Raw genomic sequence first — 22,025 nt, 5'->3', positions numbered from 1 at the left:
CAAAGCACAAGAAACTTACCTCTTCACCAGACCTTTACATTTACCCAGAATATCATTAACTTCATGTGATATTCAAAAGAACCTCGGTTTGTTCAATCAACACTGTGTTGAACTTGGAACCCATTTTGTGAATTAATTCAGTTTCCTTTATTAATTTGCATTTTCCTCCCAATGCATTTGAATGGGAGGCCTATAAAGATTTTGAATGGGCACGATGTAAAGCTTTGTGGGTATAGTGGTATTCGAGCAGCTGTCAATCAGTTATTTCTGTAACCAACATACAGTCACATAGACTGTTACAACACAGAAACAGGCCATTTACCCAAACTAGTCTGTGACGGTGTTTATACTTTACATGTTCAAATGCCCTCTCCCATATCCCTCTATACCCTTGTCTCTCTTTCATGTATACATCGACAAATAACTAAAACCAAACCATGCCACAAATAACAACAGATAGTAACGCAAGTTAATTCATTTTCTCTCATACATCAGTGCCTTCCTGCCAGCCACCATTCACTCCCACCACTGAGAGGTAGGTATTCAGACAATTATATCTTAGAATCATACAGCACAGAAGGAGGACATTCAGCCCATCGGGTCTATGCCAGCTCGTTTAAAAGAGGTATCCAAATCGATCCCACTCTCCCGCTCTCTTCCCACAGCCCTGCAAACTTGTCCTCCCCAATGATGTGAAATGATGATGACACTGAGTGCTGATGTCTCCACAGCATGTTGCTGATTAAAGCACTAAATCTCAAACTTGCCCAGTCATTACTTTGTCTTACCATCAATCATGAACACACATTATTACAGCATAAGGATGTGCAACTCCAGTTTGGTGCATGAGATCTTCTGTTGATCAAAGCTACTAACCAGGCCAGGACCTTTGTGATCAGCAAGGCAGCCACAGACACTCCCATTTCTGACACAACTTGTGGGGTTTTAAAATGAAATATTGTATTGAGAAACACAGACCCTAAAGATGAAAACCCTGCCCAGCATTTGTGAACCACGGCTTGTATATGTGTAAGGAATGCAAAAACTGAAAGAGAAACAGAAGTGCTATGTTTATACAAATACAAAAGTGCCCACAGCACTAATTATGCAGAGGCATCAAAATGTCATGTTCGTTGTTGACTGCTTTAAATATAGGCAACAAATGGGTCAACAAACAATGCTCTAGTTCACATGTAGTCGAAGGATTAATTGACTAGGTCGGTTAATTCTGGAATATCTTGACATCTGCGGCACAGCTTCACTTGTCACAAACCCAAGCCAGAAACAACAAACTAATCCTGATTATGAATTCACTGAGCTGATTCCACCACACAGCTCACACTGCATGCTCATTCAATTTTGTTCAAATTTTGCATAGCGTTAATAAGTTCACAATCATACTGTTCACCTGTAATCACAGCCAGTAGCTTTCTGTACTCGAGATTAAAGGGAGCCTTTCTGTAGAATTCTTGTGATAACATGTTCGTTCATAGCACAAGATTTACAGTCAATTAATTGAAGTTGCAGAGAGTTTGCCAATTTTATAGAGACTCTGATTCTTTGAGTATTAGACTACAACAGGAAACGGATCAGAATGCAGACTCTTGAGCTTAGATTAACATTCCATTGTTCACTGAACAATATCTTTGGAAACAGACCCGATTAATTATTTTTTAAAAAAAACTTTTTAATTGCCTTGCCAATTTTGTCTCCTTCCTCTGTAAACTTCTTTGTTTTTACTTATTCTGATTGCAAGCTTTTGAACATTTCAACAAGAATCATAGATAAGCTCATTAGATGCCATCAATCAACATCCAGTTTTTTTACTGGAATCCCCCACAATCCATGCAGAGGAACAGCATTATACACAGTGAATTCAGCAATAAGATGAAATGATGCTTTTAAAAAAAAAATTGGCCCCAAAACCAAAGTCGCACATAGGAACACCACAGGAAGCCAAGATATAGTAGTACAACAGGGAACCAAATGGCAAATTGCGCTACAATAACAAGCAATATCAACTCATCACCCTGCGTTTTCCAATAAAAGTAATGTCCAGCAATGGGGAATGTGGAGCAAAAAGAAAAGAGAGAAAGCCAGGAAGAAGCAGTTCTGAACTGATCTAATACCTGCACACATTATTGTTTTCCCCCCTTACCGCCCCCAACCCAAAAAAATTCTCTCCTAAAAGTCAAGTGGCTCATCTTCTGTCGCAACAGGGATAAGCTCTGAAGGCATTTGTTGAATGCAGTTTTGATGATTTGAACTATGAATTCAGAGATCCTGCCCCCACCCCACTCGCTAACCACCCAAATGAAATGAAAATCAAATTGAAGACAAGGATTTTAGGCCAATGGAATCCAAATCCATTTCAGCTGCAAATTCAATGTTCCTTGCACACAAACACCCTTCAATAATGTGCAGCAGAACATTCTCTCCTGGATTAGGGGGTTTGAAAATTACAAGGTTTATTTAGATTGAACTTTGATTCTCACACAGACTGCTCACCTCCATGCCTTTCACTCTGGGTGGCACTGTGGTGAACCAGTGTTATGCTATTGTCTAAAGGGTAGAGAATCCCTTCCACCACAAAACCTAACTCCAGAAACTCATTGCTATGGGCTTCCCACCTGTCAATTTGATGAGAAAAAATGGAACTAGCATGGATTTGCTTTACTGATACGCCCATAGGAATAAATCAGGGCATCCTCTTCAATGGGGCATTCCCTCAGCACGTCACAAACCACACTCTCATGCAGTTACCTGAAAAATCTCAGAAAGCATGTCACTAAAGCTCTCTTCAAATCCTGTGCCAACTTGGTCATAATATTCTGAGCCAACTTGGTCATAATATTCTGAGTCAACCTGGGCATAAAACATCCAAAGAAATTTTTTTAACAGGCCAAAATGAATGCTTCCCACACTCAAACCTCCGCTGTTCATGTAGCATGTTAGTGATTTACAGTACAATATTTAGCAATGATCCTCATTAAGCAAATCACTACGATAGTCTCTCTCCTTGTTATTTCACGTAGTTTGTAGGTAGCAAGTCAGTTCATTTACAGTTTAGTGCATTGAGAAAGAAAGATAGGTGCGAAGTATTTTTTGAAAAGTTGGACGATAATAGTTGTTGTAAGGTCACAGATTAATCAATAATCAAATCATATTATTGAGCAATAATATATTTTCCCTTTAATGCTTCAAAGACTTAAAAAGCAGTGACTTTATCCCTCTCTACAATCACGGTAGGAGGAACAAATAGACAGAGCAAATCTCAGTTCTGAGACACAGGTTTTTTTCTGAACCTACACACCAGCCAGTGATTACCGTCATCATGTTGACACAAGACAATTCCCGCACACATGTGCGCAAATGCTTGCTCCCCTAATTGTTTACCACCCAACAGTCCCCAAACCTACACTACCCAACAGCTTCCAAACTTCCAAACCCATCTATGCACCAAACCCATCTTTCTGCTCAATTAGTTGTGATGTGTGTGGATCATTTCTGGAGTCTAAGTCTATTAGTTGCTGTTTATATGTAAACTATTTTTGACATTTTACTTTTGAGCAGTAAGTAGTTGACGCATATTTGCTAAAAGATTACTCTAATTCGTACATCGAGCTATCTTCCTTACCTTTGATGGAACTTGGGAACGGGTAACAGTTGAGCCCGTGTTTGTTGGGTAACTTGGAGAAGGGCCTGATGAGTAAGATTGAGTGGGGCCTGTTGGGTAACCTTGAGCGGGACCCGATGAGTAACCTTGCGTGGGGCCGGATGGGTAACCTTGAGCGGGACCCGATTGGTAACCTTGAGCGGGACCCGATGGGTAACCTTGAGCGGAACCCGATGGGTAACCTTGAGTGGGGCCCGATGGGTAACCTTGAGTGGGGCCCGATGGGTAACCTTGAGGGGGCCCTGATGGGTAACCTTGAGGGGGCCCTGATGGGTAACCTTGAGGGGGCCCTGATGGGTAACCTTGAGGGGGGCCTGATGGGTAACCTGGGGTTGAGCCAGGGTAGCCTTGATGGTTTGCAGGTACACCAGGCTGACTTCCTGGAGCTTGTGGATAAGTCCCATATGGAGGTGCCCCAAATCCTCCAGGAGGGTACATGCCGGGAAATGAGTTAGTCAAGTCGTGAACCTGCATCAATGACAGAATATAAACATCAACATTCAGGCTATTTGATTTGATGAAAGAGTATTTTGATTTTCTTGTACTTTAAAAATTTAACAGAGTTAATCGAAAAAATAATTAGATACGTTTAAATTTCTCACATTTATAACTGTACATTTGATTATGCGGCTGTTCTAAATCACAAGAGGTTTAGATGGAAAAAAAAAGCTATTTTGCTCATTTGTTTTTATCCTTTCAAAACACCAATCTACCTTCCTGCCCCCTAACCCCAGTTACAACATCAAGTTGTTCTTAAACACCACCACCACCAAATTGCATTTATATAGCGCATTTCACCTCGGGAGGACATCCCAAGGTGCTGAACGGATCCAGAGTCAGAGCTTCAACCAACCCGATCACTCATTCCAACTACTCTGCAAAAATAAATATTTTCTGGTAACTGGCCTAATATTGCCCTTCACAAAGTAAACATGATCTCCCTCGGCTCTGTGGTCTACTCCACTTGCCCCACGCTGCCCACCCCATCATCAGCAGTTGGACCTTTAGCATTTCTGTGCCACCTTTCGAACTGCAACCCACAGTCCCTTCACCTCACTTCCTTGCCTCCTTCAAGGCCCATCTCAAGACCATTCCCTTAGACGGCACCTTTGGTCACACTCCTACCCCCACTATCCCTGCTCTCCACCCCTCCTGATCCCAACTCCCAGCTCAGGGGCACATTCTTGACTGTCTAGCACTTTGGACATCCTGACAACGTGAAAGGCGCTATACAAATGTAATTTATTCTTGTTGAACTGCTGCCTTGCTATATCTGAAAGTATGTTTCTGGTTTATTTTCTCTATCTGTTTAAGCATCTAGACGTTGCGCATTGTTTCCAGGGTAGGACTTTCAATAAGGCTTGTGCAGATAAGCTTTTTTTTTAAAAAAACAAAAGAATCAACGTAGAACCAATCTTGCCACTTCCTACTCCTGACCCAAGGTAGCAGGCGGGTGACCCATTTCACAGACACATTCGGAGACAGGTGAGAAAAAAAGAGTTGACTTGTCCTATACTCCCTTACTCCTGCTGAAAGAAGTATCCAATCAGCCAACTCACTGAGTGTACAGAACCAAAGGACCCCAAATAATATTCACTAAAGCTGCACACTCTTGCAAGGAAGAAGATTGGAACTGATGCATTGGTTTATCAGGGTCACAAAATGTTGCTGTTACTGTAGCTTTAAAAGGTATTTGTTCAGCCACTATCAGAATTCCAGCAAGAGACACCCCACAAGTTAGCTTCACAGCGGCTGCTTACCATTCCTGTTATCAAATTGGGGTTAAACTGTTGATGTGCATTTGCAAAGGCTTCCAATCCAAGGGTTTGAGGGATTGCAGGATTTCCTGTAGGATAGCCACCCCAGGCATTGCCACCTGAAAATGAGCAAAAAGCAAAAAAAAAATTCTTGGATCCAGAGAAAACTTGTACAGGTACTGAAAGATTAAAAAAAAATACAAAATGCCAACATGGCAGAATTCTAAATATGCATCCCAGTTTGAGAATAAAACCCAAATCTTTAATTCCGATAAAGAAACAAATGCAAACTCAACAATGAAGGGCACCTCTCAATTTGATTTGTCTGTTGGTACAATCAGTGTGTGTATCAGATCATTAAATGAAAAGCATTAAGTAAAATAGTCACAGTACCTGGGGCTTGAGGGTATCCTCCTGGTGCTGAGGGGTAGCCGGGGTAGCTCATGTTTTTTTAAAATCTGAAAGAGAACAAAAATACCCTTTGTAATTAATACAAATCTGCTCTAAGATGCAGTGATATTCAGCAACCAGAAGAAACCAAAACTTGAAAGAACCAGATGAAAACATCTCAGAGGACTATTACGTGTGAGGAAACGATTAGATAGGAGGCTCTGGTGGCCCACCTTTTTGGTCAGACAACCAAATACATTTTTCTTTATTGAATTCTTCTTCCTTTATGCCTACACTGTGGGTATCGTAGCTCGGTAGCTACTGCAAACAAGGTATTGATTTGGTGTAGACTGGCCTGGTGCGAGTGTCCAGTGGGCCATTTCTTGCCATCTCAATCGACCAGTTGGAGACCCCCCTACTCTAGATAAGTCACTCAACAGCACAGGGTCAGCATTAGGTCAGATATACTGAAAACCACAAGCGACCCTCGATATATGTAAATATAGCACACTCTTATACACACAAACACATGTACACATGTATATATTATATATGCGTACGGTCGCATGCACATATATGGACGTACACGTGCCCACACAGGGGTAATTTCACGCTTGATATGGTTGGAAAACATTTGACATTCACAAAAGAGTTACTGTAGCTTTCTTTGATAATTCAGAATCAATGTCAGGCTGGTGACCAGGACCCTGAATATTCCAGTGTGAACTGGAATAGAGTTTAAAAATTCAAAGCCCCAAGGCTTACCTTATACCCAGAGAAACTGGAACATTGCCAGAATTAACCTTATTGCAGCCTTTGCACCAGGTAGTTTTGCACCAAACTAACATATAACAAAGGGACTTCTGGTAAACAAGCAATGAATGGACTGCTGCCATAACAATTTTATGCTAAATACAATGCATTGGAAATTCATGTGGTTGTCAATTGAGTCAGAGACCAGATGACACGGGTTAACAGGAAACACAAGACATCAGCATGAACAAACAAGAATATCAAAATATCAAAAATGCCACAGAATAAGAAAAACACCATTTAGGCGATCAAAGCCTTCCGCAGACAACAAAAATGTCTACGTCATTCACGGGGGACAGGAGGGGACATTTCGGCATCAATAATCCCTAATGCCCAAAAGATAATTAAGCAAAAGAACTTCAGGAAATTAATCAATCCTCACTGTTCAAATAAAAACAGATCCGCTCTGCAGTCTTCATAGCTCAGCCTCATACTTAGCGTTGTGCATTCATCTACCTCTCCAACAATTCAATGTCCTTGTGAAGGAAACTCCTTCAAAGGTGTCAGCAATCCAAATCTGTCCTCACCGAGCAATAGAAATTTGGAGTAAACATCAACTTTTAATTAGTTACGTTTGAGATGAAGTCTAGCATTGACCTAGCTTTTGCTTTACTGTGAACCTGCAAACCCCCAGGAAAGGATCAAATGCTCTCCCTTCCGCACCTAGTCCAACAAACGCCGCTTCATTGTGCACACATTTGCAGCTTCTTGTTATAATATGCATTAATTTACATGAATCTGCTTACCACAAGCAATTACTCACAGCAACTGATGAAAACACATGACATTAGAATTGAGGGTGCTTTCATTTTTTAAAAGATTTGTACAATAAGGTTACGTTAGCATTTTATTATTCTCTGAGCACTAAGTGCGTTTCTCTCCAGGCCTGAATCTGTTACTTGCTCCCCTCCCTCATACAGCTGTAAGCCCTGCTATGCTTGGAGTCAGTCAGTCAATCATTAATACAAAACAGATGCAACTGAGTTTAATGTTCTGTCCAGTCTCAAGGGATACTAACAATGAATATGAAATGCTCAGATCAACCAACATTCAGCCTATCAGCAATGCAGTCAGATGAACTGAAAAGCAACTCAAACTGTGCCAAAATGAATGTAAGCAGTTTAGAGATCATGGAGCTGATAAGCTCTCTTTTTCCTGCATTACGTTTCCAAGACACGTTTGCTCCCAGCAAATATTCCTTGGCAGCAAGAAACCAAAAACATTTTGGTTTTCCACATTAAAGAAACTGGCTTTTAGTAACAATATTTTGTTAATACACACACACACACAGTGATACACAGCAAAGGTAAAGAAAGAAACCAGTTCAAATGAAATTTTCAGTAATAATAATAATAATCCTTGTATTTGATATAGCGCCTTATCACAAAGTTGAGAGGTCTGAAAGTAAAGTAGATTTCAAACCTGGGTCCTCTCACAAAGTAGATCCGCAAAATGCCAAATCTGAACTTTCACATCTGGAAACTGTTTAACTTCTGCCTTTCCTCTGACTTCCTGGGTCTGTCATGTGCTCATCACTACTTCAGTACGAGTCAGCAGGGAGTTCCTCCCAGTGTCATGGCTGACAATCGTCTGCTATATTAGTCTCATTATTATTATTATTACTACTCGTGATCAGTACATGTAATCCTCAGCACCTCTTTATTGTTCCTTTCACTAAACGTATCTTCTATAATGATCAGCTGTTGCTAAATTAATGGATTACTCACGCACTCATTAAAAATATATTTTCACCCCCCCCTCCCCCCATTATCTCCAAGTGCCAGTTAGTCTCACACACGAGAAAGGATTATCGGTGCAAAGCCTTCAGTAAGTTGTGTGCCTGCACCTAGGACTCAATGCTTCACAATGCTTATGTGCTAAAAACTCTTCCTGTTCATACTAGAGAGGGGGAGATCAGTTCAGAAACAATGGTTTAAAGTTAAAACAGAAATGTAGCAATGGCCAATTCCAGTGCTACAGCTGTATTATGTTTGGAGTTTGTGGTCAAATCATGAAGGAATGCAGGGTTAGTGAGATCTTCTCAGCGAAGCGCTCAGTGAGGCCCCTTTGCACTGGGATCCAAAAGGGAATATGTTGTCACAATGCTGCAGACAGTCTGCACTGTACATTTCTCAAGTGCCAACTATAGGCACAAGCTTCCCTCAGTACCAGTATTGCAGCATTGAGTATACAGTATTAATACATCAGTTCTACAATCCCACCTGCTACTGAGCAAGCACTAATTCCACAGGAGGAAACATAAGCTATTTTTAATCTTAAAAGAAAAAGTCTAGTTTACTGTTAAAAACAGATAATTTGTTTAAGCTTAGAAAGTAAGCCTTGTAAAGTCTCTCACATAGTCATATAGACATCCAGCCCCTGCGATTACTTAGCAGGAGTTAGTTTGCCAACTGAATGCGGAATTGTCCAACATTTCCACTTCCATCAATGACTCAATCTGTTAAGAGTTTCCACTCGTTGCGGAGTTGTGTGGAATGGAATGGAAAATTGTTCAGCAATTTTGGCATCAATTACAGTGGTTCATTTTTGCTTAGTTTNAAAAAAAGTGATCCTTTTAATCAGCTCAAGACGCTCAGTTAATGCAGTGAACTTAATGCATGAGTTTCATTTATTGCAACATCTGAAAGGAGACGAGAGAAGTGTAGCCCCAGTTTTCTACACATGTTCAGTCTGAAATCTGTCAAATTAGTTTGGAGATAGATAATTTCCTTAGTAAACAGCTTGCAAACGATTTTCACAGCAGCCTGGGAACAATTCTCCCAGGCTGCAGTGAAAAAGAAAGTTCCAAGGTCATATTTATATTCTGGAGTAACTGACAATGGGCTAGATATGTAAATTGCACTAACTGTATGTGCCGTTTCAATGTCAACCCAATAATTTAATACTCCAAGTTACGCAGATCATGATCCGGGGATCTCATTCTCTGTCCACACAGGAAGTAATCCAAATAATACATCAGTTTTGCAATTGGTGAGTGAGCTTTCAGGCATTTTGTCCATGCTCTTTGGAACTCGCTTTCAAAATCCCTCCTCCCGGCTTCCAAAACTCATCTAAAAACCTTTTTGACCGTGTTTGACCCTAACCTTAACCCATTTCTCTCTCCTCCTCCACTTTCTATCCACTTCTATTTCTCACCTCTTCCCTGTAAATCACTTTGAAATGTTCTACAGTATTTGAAAGGGGTTATATAAGGACAGTTTGTTGCTGCTGAGCAGCTAGATTCAGTATCTGAATTGTGCAACACCCAGAAGATTAAGAGGAAATTAAGGGCTGTTGCAAATAAACCAACCCTCTTCCCCACAATGTAAAGGGTGACCAAAAAGTCATGATGCCATTACAATGTCTAATCAGTCTTAAAGAAATTATGATTTTTGGGGGATAATACGGTATATATGACTTTTTAGTCACCCTCTATATTCAAGGAGTAAAACAGCAAATTGCATAAACTAAGGGAGAATTTTCAGTTAAATTCAGTGAACTTTCTGCATTTTTTTCTCGCCCTTCCACCCTATGGTGGGTCAGATTCACTTCCAACCCAGTTAAGCTAAACCTAGCACTAGGGCAGAAGTCTGGGGCTTTCCTGACCCACGTGTCTCACTATTTATAGGATAACGTCGCTAAAACGAACACAAGCTGGACGCAATAAAAGCCATTGGTGGGTGAGCTTTCAAACACTTTGTACATAATCTCTGGCGCTCCCTTCCAAAATCTGTCCTCCTTGCTCCCTCCTACTTTCAAAACCCATCCAAACTGTGAAGCAATAGATTCATTTCAAACAATCATTTGTATAAATTAAAGAAAAAGGCAGCAAAAACTTATGATGAACTGAGCTATTATTATAGAACTATATATATATGGGCTAATCTGGTACTGAACACAAACAGTTTCTTTCATCACCAAGAAGTCCCAAAACTCTGTATAAACTGTACAATACAGAGGATCAATAGAAACTAATTCAATAATATCGATCATTATTGTTCTTTTTTCCCTTTTCAATGCTGATTTTTTGAACTTGGAAGTCACAAAACAGAGACAAATAACAATTGTATTAATTTATCCACATTCGTACAAAAGCATGTGCTTCAGATATCTGTCATTGAGTCAGAGTCATGAGAAAAGCCTTTCTCCATAGATGCTGCCTGACCTGCTGAGTTTTCCCAGCTCTCTCTGTTTTTGTTTCAGATTCCAGCATCTGCAGTATTTTGTGTTTTGTTCATGAGAAAAGCCTATGTTTTTAGCTTCTCTTCCTTGCCCACCTTGACCACACACCATGTAGTCTCAAAGTTTTCAGCCATGTTTAAATTCTATTTTTCTCCTCAGTTCCTTGCCTTCTTTCTTGAATTGTCGAGTCCTACCCGCTTATGTTGATATTGCAGGGACCGAGCAAAACAAGTTTTATAGACAGAAGATAAGAGGGTAGCACTCCAATAAGATTTTAAAAAATGGATTAACTGCAAAGCAAAAAACAAATGTTAATATTTATCTTTTTCATCTAGTCCAGGCAAGTCTAGTCATGTAGTCCTCCTGACGTGAAAGGCGCTATACAAATGTCATCTTGTTGTTGTAGTACTGCTTAGAATGGTGCTAGTTTTCTAGCATAAAAATTACCCCTCGCCCAGGAAAAACAGTGTATTAAATGTTGGATTTGAGTATGACAGAGCGGACATGTGTTTATACTTCTTGTGCTGAATACAATGACAGGAGTAAAATGAAAATACAATGTCACAGTGCCCTCGGTTAGAGCATTTTTTCTCGCCTCCATTGTTTCTTAATGAAAGCGTGGGTAGGTTTTTGGTAGTAAATGACTTAATGCCTGCCTGGGGAGTCTGACTCTTATATGCACAGCTGTAGTTTCACGTTTTCAACAGAGGAACAATATTAACCGCAGACTTTGTTCAATTGCTACGCACACAAATAACCCCCAAAACAATGCATAACAATGGGAAGGAAGAAAAGAATAAAAAAGAGATAAGGATATTCAGGGATGGTGTCAATGTGCATCATTTTATTGGTGTAAAGGTCACCAATATTTCTGGATCTGTCTCAGTGAACAAGTTTTACAAAGCAGTCAAAGAAACAAACTTGAAACAAAAAGCCCCATACTGCACTCATAAACAAGGAAAAACAACAAAAAACAACTTGCATTTATAAAACACATCACCCTGCAGGGGAGCATCTCAGAGCACTTCACAGTGGCAGAGCCTGATGCCGAGCCAGGGGTGGGTGGAAGGGGGGCCGTGAAAATAAACACGGTCGAAGAGGAAGATGGGCAAGGAAGGGGCAAGGCGGAGGGATTGAAGGGGAGTGTTCTGAAAGCAGTTCTGATAGTGGCTGAAAGCACAGTCGCTGATAGTGGAATGGAGGGCACGAAGGACAAGACGCATCAACAAGGGCAATAAGCTTGTATTGATTTGGAGTTTATGGATATTCATTGGCCGTTCACCATGAATAGGCTTCCTATTTTCACCAAAGTAGGAAAACTACGAACAGAGTCATGTATGTGGCTTTGAGACACAGTTACTGGCTATCACAGCCAGCCGTCTCTGAAAATAGTCCAGCACTTGCAGCCTTATTGTGGGATTATCTATCTATCTATATATATGACGGCTATAACCATGCATCAGTTCAAAACACTCAAAGGTGTGTATGGACTTTGTGAATGAAAATAAGACTTGTGATGCCACTGCAAAGTCATACTTTCCAGGACTCACCCTTTCCCACAAATAACAACAATCGTGCAAGAGCTTTGACATCAGGGAGGGTGGAGAGATGTTGAATCACTTAAAGGTTGGGATCAGGAAGTGAAACAGATTCCCGTAGAGTTATGGTTAATGGTTAGTGAAAGCTTAGGCAAGTTTCCGTACTGCACATGGCCGCTTACCTAGCAGCAAGTAGGAACCCAGTTGTTAAGCGATTGGCAGATCACTTTCCAGGGTTAATAATCCCTCCAAAATCGACAAACAGTTGTGGTCACCTAATCCACAACTGGTGGGGACACTGTGGTGCACAATCAACTGCCAGGTATCTCCCACAAAATACACAGTCAATCTACTTTACAATTATTGTGTGAAGTGGTTTGAGATGTTTCAACAATGTAATACTGCGCTATATCAAATGCAAGGATTATTATTATTACTATGATTATGGCTATCTCATTGCTCATTTTCCCAATACCCAATTCAAGATCACATCATTTTAAAATTTAAGGACGGACAAAAATGGTGCAACATTATTTAATCTACTTTGCCTTTAATTAATCTTCATTCGCAAGCCTGTGGAAAGTCAGCTTCCAAATTAAGACTACTGTATTCACAATTCTCTGTGATCTTCCATTTTAATAATAATAATCTTAGCATCTGATATAGTGCTTTTCACGTACAGTATATACTCTAAAGTGAATTGACTGTATATTTGGGGGCAAAACGCGGCATCCAATTGCACACAGCAGTGTCCTACAAACAGTCATGGATTGAAGTGACCAATTTTATTATTTTTTTCTTGAGGGATTATCAGACGTGTGGAGTAACGAAGCTTGCCCAAGGTTTCGCTCTACCAGGAATCAATCCCAAGTCTCTCGCTTGCAAGGCGAGTGGTCTAACCACGAAGCTACAGACTTCTCCACAAAATGACTACAGGAAAGTCAGGAGGTTTCTGAACCATTACACAAAATTATACTGCACAGAAATAGGCCATTTGGCCCAACTAGCCCATGATGGTTTTGTAAGTTCTCACCCTTTTTTGGTTGAACCAGAGCTTCTACAGTGAATCACAGCTTCCGCATTCTTACCACTCTGTGCAAAGAAGTCCCACCTAAACTCTCCTTTAGACCTGCTAAAGTCAAATTTATACTCCTTTACAAACAATATTTTTTCATCTACTCCAGGCAAGTCTAGTCATGTAGTACTGCTTGGAATGGTGCTAGTTTTCTAGCATAAAAATTACCCCTCGCCGAGGAAAAACAGTGTATTAAATGTTGGATTTGAGTATGACAGAGCGGACATGTGTTTATACTTCTCGTGCTGAATACAATGACACGAGTAGAGTGAAAATACAATGTCACAGTGCCCTCGGCAAGAGCATTTTTTCTCGCCTCCATTATTTCTCAAAGAAAGCGGGGTAGGTTTTTGGTAGTAAATGACTTCATGCCTGCCTGGGGAGTCTGACTCTTATATGCACAGCTGTAGTTTCATGTTTTCAACAGAGTTACAATATCAACCGCACACTTTGTTCAATTGCTATGCACACAAATAACACCCACAACAATGAGTAACAATGGGAAGGAAAAAAAGAATAAAAAAGAGATAGGGATATTCAGGGTGGTACCAATGTGCATCATTTTATTGGTGTAAAGGTCACCAATATTTCTGGATCTGTCTCAGTGAACAAGTTTTACAAAGCAGTCAAAGAAGCAAACTAAACAAAAAGCCCCATACTGCACTCATAAACAAGGAAAAACAACAAAAACAACTTGCATTTATAAAACACATCACCCTGCAGGGGAGCATCTCAGAGCACTTCACAGTGGCAGAGCCTGATGCTGAGCCAATGGTGGGTTGAAGGGGGGGGGCGTGAAAATAAACACGGTCGAAGAGGAGGATGGGCAAGGAAGGGGCAAGGCGGAGGGATTGTAGGGGAGTGTTCCAGAGATGCGGGTGTAGTGGCTGAAAGCACAGTCGCTGATAGTGGAACGGAGGGCACAAAGGACAAGACGCATCAACAAGGGCAATAAGCTTGTATTGATTTGGAGTGTATGGATATTCATTGGCCGTTCACCATGAATAGGCTTCCTGTTTTCACCAAGGTGTCACAATCAACAAGAGACTGCATTGTGACACAAAACATTTCACGGTGACATCTGTAATCCACGCTAATAAGGGTTTGCACTTAAAAAATAATATTTAAATCGTTTTACCTCCTTACCTAATATTTTCAGATACCAGGCTGTGGGATACAATATAGGTTTCCATTGCTGTAGCACAGCTCATTCACAGCTATGAATGCAGTGAGTTATCAAACCAGCCTGCTAATGGGTTATACAATTGCACATGGTTCTAGTAATCAACTTACTATGCTATATCTACCGTGGGAATATCACCAACAAGCTCAATGTAAGGGGCCACTGTGGGCCCATGAGGCAGGCGTAAGAGTTTCAATCAGATAAACCATTGTTTTTCATTCCTGCGTAACAAGACACCTTAACAGTTTTGTGTCGTCAGTGTGGTGAGCAAAACAGAAACCACCAGGAATAATCCTGAAATGGATTGAAATTCTGATGCCTTATTTAGCTGGACATTTGCTAGGATGCCTTGACCATGATGATGCTTTTGTGAAAACTGGAGCATAAACTGTGAAACAAGAAATAGGACTGAGAGAAGGGACTTCCTTCCGGATATTTAGTCACTTCACTTTCTTACACACAATCTGTTAGAACAAAAATAGGATGCTTAAGACTTTTTTTCCCCCCCTCAACATCCTTTGAACTTGCACATGCTTTAAAGAGCGTCACTCGAATTGGCGATCGACAATTAGTTTTTTTGGGGGAAAAAAATTCAAATATGTGTTACAGTTTGCAACTCATGTTGCAAAAAACTGTGCAGCGATTGAAATACTGGATTACTACTTGGCCTTGAACTAGTTCCAGCCGGTTTGGCACACAAGAACCATTCTTGCCAGGTCCTTAACTGGCACTTATTAAACAGGATGCATAAAATGTACAGCACATTCAATGGTAACGCAACAAATTGTGGATTGCTAACTAACAGCCCTCAGGTTAGGATTATTGATAAAATATTAGAAGGGGGCATACAAAATGTACACAGTCCGTCTCAAGCATCAACACACCCAGAATATATTGTGCGTACAATAATAATCCTTGCATTTGATATAGCGTCTTATCACGTCGTTGAGACGTCTCAAAGCGCTTGCTTCACTGAATGCACGGTGTATTGTAAAGTGGATTGACTGTGTATTTTGTGGGCGAATGCAGCACATGCAAACCACTGTCTGCTTGTGAAAACCCTTTTTTGTTAAAACTAAAGAAAGCGGGGCAGGGGTCCGGCCAACTCTCACAGGGGTCCGGCCAGCTCTCACAGGGGTCCGGCCAGCTCTCACGGGGGCCCGGCCAGCTCTCACGGGGGCCCGGCCAGCTCTCACCGGGGTCCGGCCAGCTCTCACGGGGGTCCGGCCAGCTCTCACGGGGGTCCGGCCAGCTCTCACGGGGGCCCGGCCAGCTCTCACAGGGGCCCGGCCAGCTCTCACGGGGGTCCGGCCAGCTCTCACGGGGGTCCGGCCAGCTCTCACGGGGGTCCGGCCAGCTCTCACGGGGGTCCGGCCAGCTCTCACGGGGGTCCGGCCAGCTCTCACGGGGGTCCGGCCAGCTCTCACGGGGGTCCGGCCAGCTCTCACGGGGGTCCGGCCAGCTCTCACGGGGGTCCGGCCAGCTCTCACGGGGGTCCGGCCAGCTCTCACGGGGGTCCGGCCAGCTCTCACGGGGGTCCGGCCAGCTCTCACGGGGGTCCGGCCAGCTCTCACAGGGGCAGAGCCTTTGCTGTGTGGAGACACAGGGTGTTTTTGCAGCCTGGTGTGTCCCAGCCCTTCAGCTCTGAGCTGAGCACTAACACCTCCACAGCCACAGACCCAAGTAAGACAGACAAGTGGGTGACTGCATTTGTTTTTCTCGAGCTAGTGAGGAAGTCAGGGATTGCACATTGCACAGTGCAGCTCTAGCACTCCCCCCCCCCCTCCCCCACCCCCACAACACAGGGAGCTACGTCTTTCCTGCGCTCTTAAGATTATCTCAACACCAAAAAGCCTTAAAGGGCTAAAAGCAAAGATAAAGACATTGCAACACAATGCTGCCTCCTTCCTCCTTCCTCCTCTTCTAATAAAAGATAATAATACATTCCGACCCACCAACCACCCGATCGCGAAAGCCCCAAAACCCTGGCGACCAGAAGACGAGGCTGAGAGGCACGAACATGGGACGAGATTCGGCCCATTTCCTGCTCTGGTAACTTCGCTGTTGGTTACATTCTCCCACAGAGACACTGTCACAAACCCGGGGATACAAGCAGCCCCGGACTGGGCTGAGGGGCTGAGGTGGGGCTGAGGGGCTGAGGCTGAGGGGCTGAGCTGAGGGGCTGAGGGGCTGAGGCTGAGGGGCTGAGGTGAGGCTGAGGGGCTGAGGCGCTGAGCTGAGGCTGAGGGGCTGAGGCGCTGAGGCTGAGGGGCTAAGGCTGAGGGGCTGAGGCTGAGGGGCTGAGGCGCTGAGGCTGAGAGGCTGAGGCTGAGGGGCTGAGGCTGAGGGGCTGAGGCGCTGAGGCTGAGGCGCTGAGGCTGAGGGGCTGAGGCGCTGAGGCTGAGGGGCTGAGGGGCTAAGGGGCTGAGGCTGAGGGGCTGAGGCGCTGAGGCTGAGAGGCTGAGGCTGAGGGGCTGAGGGGCTAAGGCTGAGGGGCTGAGGGGCTGAGGCTGAGGGGCTGAGGGGCTGAGGCTGAGGGGCTGAGAGGCTGAGGGCTGAGGGGCTGAGAGGCTGAGGGGCTGAGGCTGAGAGGCTGAGGGCTGAGGCTGAGGGCTGAGGGGCTGAGGCTGAGGGGCTGAGGGCTGAGAGGCTGAGGGGCTGAGGCTGAGGGGCTGAGGGGCTGAAGGGGCTGAGAGGGTGAGGGGCTGAGGCTGAGAGGCTGAGGGGCTGAGGGCTGAGGGCTGAGGGCTGAGAGGCTGAGGGGCTGAGGGGCTGAGGGGCTGAGGGGCTGAGAGGCTGAGGGGCTGAGAGGCTGAGGGGCTGAGGCTGAGGGGCTGAGGCTGAGGCTGTTTCAATGCAATTCTTTCCACCCGATCGCGATGCAAAACCTAAACCACGTTAATAAGATCCCCGAAAAAACCCAAACTCTCTCTCGAGTGTGGGCCCAACACCCCCCACCCCCCCCCACCCCCCACACACACACACCCCAAAAAAAAAGTAAGGGGGAGAAAAGCGAACCCCGATGACATTTGAGACACAAATCAAACCCTCCCCCCGAAAAAACAAACACATAACAGGAGAACAGCTCGACTCCCCTCTCCTACCTGTGCTGCCCACTTGCTCTCGCAATCGTCTCAGTCCTGGTTTCTGTTTCTGGCGCAATAATTTATATAAAGGGGGAGAGAGGGGGAGAAAACACGAGCAATTTCCTTCCTTAGTGCCTCCTCGGGGAGTGAGTTGAAGGTGACCGACTGACTGGGTGGGTGGGTGGGTGGGTGGGAGGGTGACTGGGTGGGTGGCGGGAGGGTGACTGGGTGGGTGGGAGGGTGGGCGGGAGGGTGACTGGGTGGGTGGGAGGTGGGTGGGTGGGTGGGAGGGTGACTGGGTGGGTGGGCGGGAGGGTGACTGGGTGGGAGGGAGGGTGACTGGGTGGGTGGGAGGGTGACTGAGTGGGTGGGTGGGAGGCTGACTGGGTGGGTGGGTGACTGGGTGGGTGGGTGACTGAGTGGGTGGGAGGGTGACTGGGTGGGTGACTGAGTGGGTGGGAGGGTGACTGGGTGGGTGAGGGGGTAAGTAATTGGGTGCAAGTCCTGGTTGAAACCAAATGAAATTGATGTGAAATGGACGCGGCGCCGCCCACCGCGAACGTCAAACTCACCAAAGTAGGAAAACTCCGAACAGAGAGAGTCATGTGTGTGGCTCTGAGCCACAGCCACTGCTTATCACAGCCAAACCGTCTCCGAAAATAGTCCAGGACTTGCAGCCTCAGCGTGGGATTGTCTGTCTGTCTGTCTGTCTGATGGCTATATCCATACAGCAGCTCAAAACACTCAAAGGTGGGTATGGACTTTGTGAATGAAAATAAGACTTGTGATGCCACTGCAAAGTCATACTTTCCAGGACTCACCCTTTTCCCACCAATAACAACAATTGTGCAAGAGCTTTGACATCAGGGAGAGCTGCTCAATCACTTAAAGGTTGGGAACGGGAAGTGAAACAGATTCGCGGAGAGCATTGGTTAGCCGCGCACCTTGGAGCGAAAGCTTAGGCAAGTTTCCTTACTGCACGTGGCTGTTTACGTAGCAGTAAGTAGGATCCCGGTCGTTAAGCGATTGGCAGATTGCTTTCCAGGATTAATAATCCCTCCAACATCCACAAACAGTTGTTTGACATTCTGAACATCTGTGATCAGGGCTCCCCTCTGCCTCCTTGTCCTTCTCGACCTCTCTGCCGCCTTCAACACTGTCGACCACTCCATCCTCATACACCGCCTCTCCTCCTTACTTAATCTTTGCAGACCTGCTCTTGCCTGGTTGGATTCCTATCTTTCTCACCATCTCCACTTTATTCCCTCTAACTGTTTCTCCTCCAGTCCACGCACTGTCATGTGTGGCGTCCCCCAGGGCTCTGTCCTTGGCCCTCTCTCTTTAATATCTACATGCTCCCCCTTGGTGACATCGTCTGCAGACATGGGGTCAATTTCCACATGTATGCGGATGACACCCAACTCTATCTTTCTGTCTCCACCCTCAACTCCAGGACCACTGCTGTCCTGATAGACTGTCTGTCTCCATTGTCTCCCTCTCCTTCAGAGGGTCCAGTTCAAAATCCTGGTCCTCACCTACGAAGCCCTCAATGGTCTCGCCTCACACTATCTTTGTGACCTCCTAACCCCCTAACAACCCGCCCGCTCTGTTGTAAGTTCTCACCCTTCTTTGGTTGAACCACAGCTTCTACAGTGAATCACAGCTTCCACATTCTTACCACTCTGTGCAAAGAAGTCCCACCTCAACTCTCCTTTAGATCTGCTACTGGCTAAGTCAAATTTATATTCCTTCTTTTGAACTCACCATCTTATTAACGTCCACCTTATTGAATCCTTTCATAATCTTAAACATCGCTTTCAGCTTTCTTCTCAATCATTTTATTGTCGGAAAGCAAAGTTCCAATCTGCCCAATCGTTCTTGATTGTTTTACAACTTTCTAAAGCTTCTCTATCAAGCAGATGGAAAATTAAAAAAAATTTAAGTGAGTTGCTCAATAAACAGCCATGTTCGCTGACAATCAGTGGCCAGCACGTTATTTGTGTGCAATCATAAAGATGTGTAGACCTGGTCTTGTCCCTATCGAACACATGTGCGCTTAACTTTTGTTGTTGCTCCACATTTAGGAAATGTCACATAGATGTTTGGACTGGCTTTCCCTCTGTAATGTTGGACTAACAGGATAAACCTTGGTTTCTTCTGCCCAAGTGCAGTAATGCTTAAATCAATATTTCCCAGCACTTCTGAGCTCAGAATCCCACACCCACTGTATAAATATTAGCACATTACACATCAGGAGAGGTTCAACAAAATAATCTTTGGAAGCCTCTTACTGAACTGAATGGAATGTACAAGTCACCAGCAGATGATCTTAAACCTCATACAGTTAAGTGTTCTGCTGAGTTAACTTTCAACCTCTGTAACACAAGTATTTGGAGAGCTTCTTTGACATATGCAAGACAATTATTGGAAATATTGCAAGTGCTAAATAATATCATTGAACAATGATTTAATAATGTAGTACTGCAGTGGGGTTTTCATGTGTGTCAGTGCCTTGGACGTTCTCCCAAAGTGAAAGGTGCAATATAATGTAATTTGTTGTTGTTGTGGCAAAACATTCAGCTAAATGTCAACTCGTTCACCCTCCCCAATAAACAGGTATTTTATAAACATTTTTCATTGAAGTCACTCCCCTCTTTAAATTTAGACTATTTTTGCCACCTGCTCTTCCGTCACCACTCTGCTGCACCCTTGGGAGGTATTTGTATGGAAACATATGCAGTGCATCTTGCAGATTACTATAGTTTACTTGCTTTTCAGTGATAGCACAGGTCATATCCTCACTAGACTTTGTAATTTATAATAATTTGATCACTCATTCCACAACCGTTTGTGCTGAGCACAATTGGCTGCTGCGTTTCACCCGCAAGATAGTCAATCCGCTTTACAGTATGTATTTTGTGAAGCGCTTTGAGACGTCTCAATGACGTACTAGGGCACAATATCAAATGCAAAGATTATTATTATTCACTGGGTCCACAAACTTATTCTGAGGCTTCAGTATATTTTAGTATTTTTGCAGTGTTAATTATATTGTAGTCAATAAAACATCAGTTCCTGTCAAGTGACACTATTACAATCCTGGTCTCATGTCAGAGTGTTGCAAAATGCTCCAATTCCCACTATCACAACAAGAGCTGCACTTACACGTGGCAGCATACATTTAGGTAATATTCTCGTCATTGGGAATGGAACACAAAAATTGTAGGCATTGCAAAGTGAAGCTTTGAAAGGCACGCCTTCCCCAAAATAGTTTAATCAATGACTGGGAGTGTGTTCAAAGCTGTGCATTCTTTCAGAGTTTGCTCATAATTATGCCCCACCTTCCTCAGTCAGTGAGGAGAAAAGCAGCCAGGGTTCCTGGCTATCAAACAACCCCGATTGGAATGGGCGTCTGTGGTGCCTGAATATTCTGTCAAAGCTCATTGCCAAGGTAGGGTATAGGATGGCGACCTGTGCCTTTCAAAACTGTTAACACAGCAAGTGGAGAAAGGAGTCAACCCACTGCAGGAGAACGGGGGAGAAAATAAAGTTGTTCAGGCTCAAATCTGGGCAATTATAATAGGTGCAATACATTGTCTGCAAATATATACTATTCGACTGCACCTAATTTGAGTCCTCTTTGTGCAAATATTAAACCAGCTGGTTCAATTAGCACATGCAAACTAGATTGCATATTTGTGTCACTCTGCAAGCCATTTATTCAATATGAGCCAGAGTTAGATCATTATGCTTAGAAGCCAGTGTGATCAGTGAAGAACGTGTATTTTTATAGTGCATTTTAAGGTCAAATTAGCTCATAAGTTATCATTGTCAATGGACATTGACCATTCTTATAGATAAACATGGCAGCTACATTGAGCGCAGCAAGGTTCCCTAAAAAATTATGACCAATTAATAAATAACACTTGCACTTGGAATAGCATCTCATCATGACATCAAAATGTATCAAGGTGCTTCACAAGAGCAAATTGATCTTATGGTAAAGTGTATGACTGAGTAATTGAAGGCTAATCACTAATTTGGAAGACTTGGCCACAGCACAAGGCAAAGTGCCCTTCTCTTTGCAAATTAAATCTTTAACAAAAAGACAGCACCAATGATAAATGCAGGGCTGGCCTTGTACCAGGATGGAGTGTCATACCAGCCTGCTAGCAAATATCCCAATGTGGAGCGTGAATCTAAAACACAAAGGCAAGAGTGCAAACAACAGATCCAGGTAGATACAGGAGAATGACTCAATCACAAGCAGGTGACAGGAATCAGACTTGGTTCCGTATGTCAATAAAGATAAGCACAATCTTGCC

At 43.6% G+C, this 22,025-nt stretch overlaps 1 protein-coding gene across 4 annotated transcripts in view; it reads right to left on the bottom strand.

Moving 5' to 3' along the window:
• Positions 1-17,884, bottom strand: part of LOC103181598 (annexin A11) — a 35,026-nt gene extending 17,142 nt beyond the window's left edge. Inside the window, exons 1-5 of one of the 4 annotated variants that reach the window (XM_007898214.2) lie at positions 17,719-17,884; positions 5,827-5,891; positions 5,437-5,552; positions 3,638-4,144; positions 2,764-2,865 (exon numbers count right to left, since the gene is read on the bottom strand). In XM_007898214.2, the coding sequence (XP_007896405.1) occupies positions 2,764-2,865; positions 3,638-4,144; positions 5,437-5,552; positions 5,827-5,878 (777 nt within the window). In that variant the 5' untranslated portion in view covers positions 5,879-5,891; positions 17,719-17,884. Of the gene's footprint in view, positions 1-2,763; positions 2,866-3,637; positions 4,145-5,436; positions 5,553-5,826; positions 5,892-8,058; positions 8,157-17,718 lie in introns of those variants that run through there. The other 3 variants (XM_007898224.2, XM_007898229.2, XM_007898236.2) reach the window with 3 other exon arrangements.
• Between the last annotated feature and the right edge of the window lie 4,141 nt (positions 17,885-22,025).

Source organism: Callorhinchus milii, unplaced genomic scaffold (assembly GCF_018977255.1).
Source record: "Callorhinchus milii isolate IMCB2004 unplaced genomic scaffold, IMCB_Cmil_1.0 Scaffold7, whole genome shotgun sequence".
Classification (NCBI taxonomy): Eukaryota; Metazoa; Chordata; class Chondrichthyes; order Chimaeriformes; family Callorhinchidae; genus Callorhinchus; species Callorhinchus milii.
The sequence above is the reverse complement of the archived record's forward strand: the minus strand, read 5'-3'. Positions and strand labels throughout refer to the sequence as shown.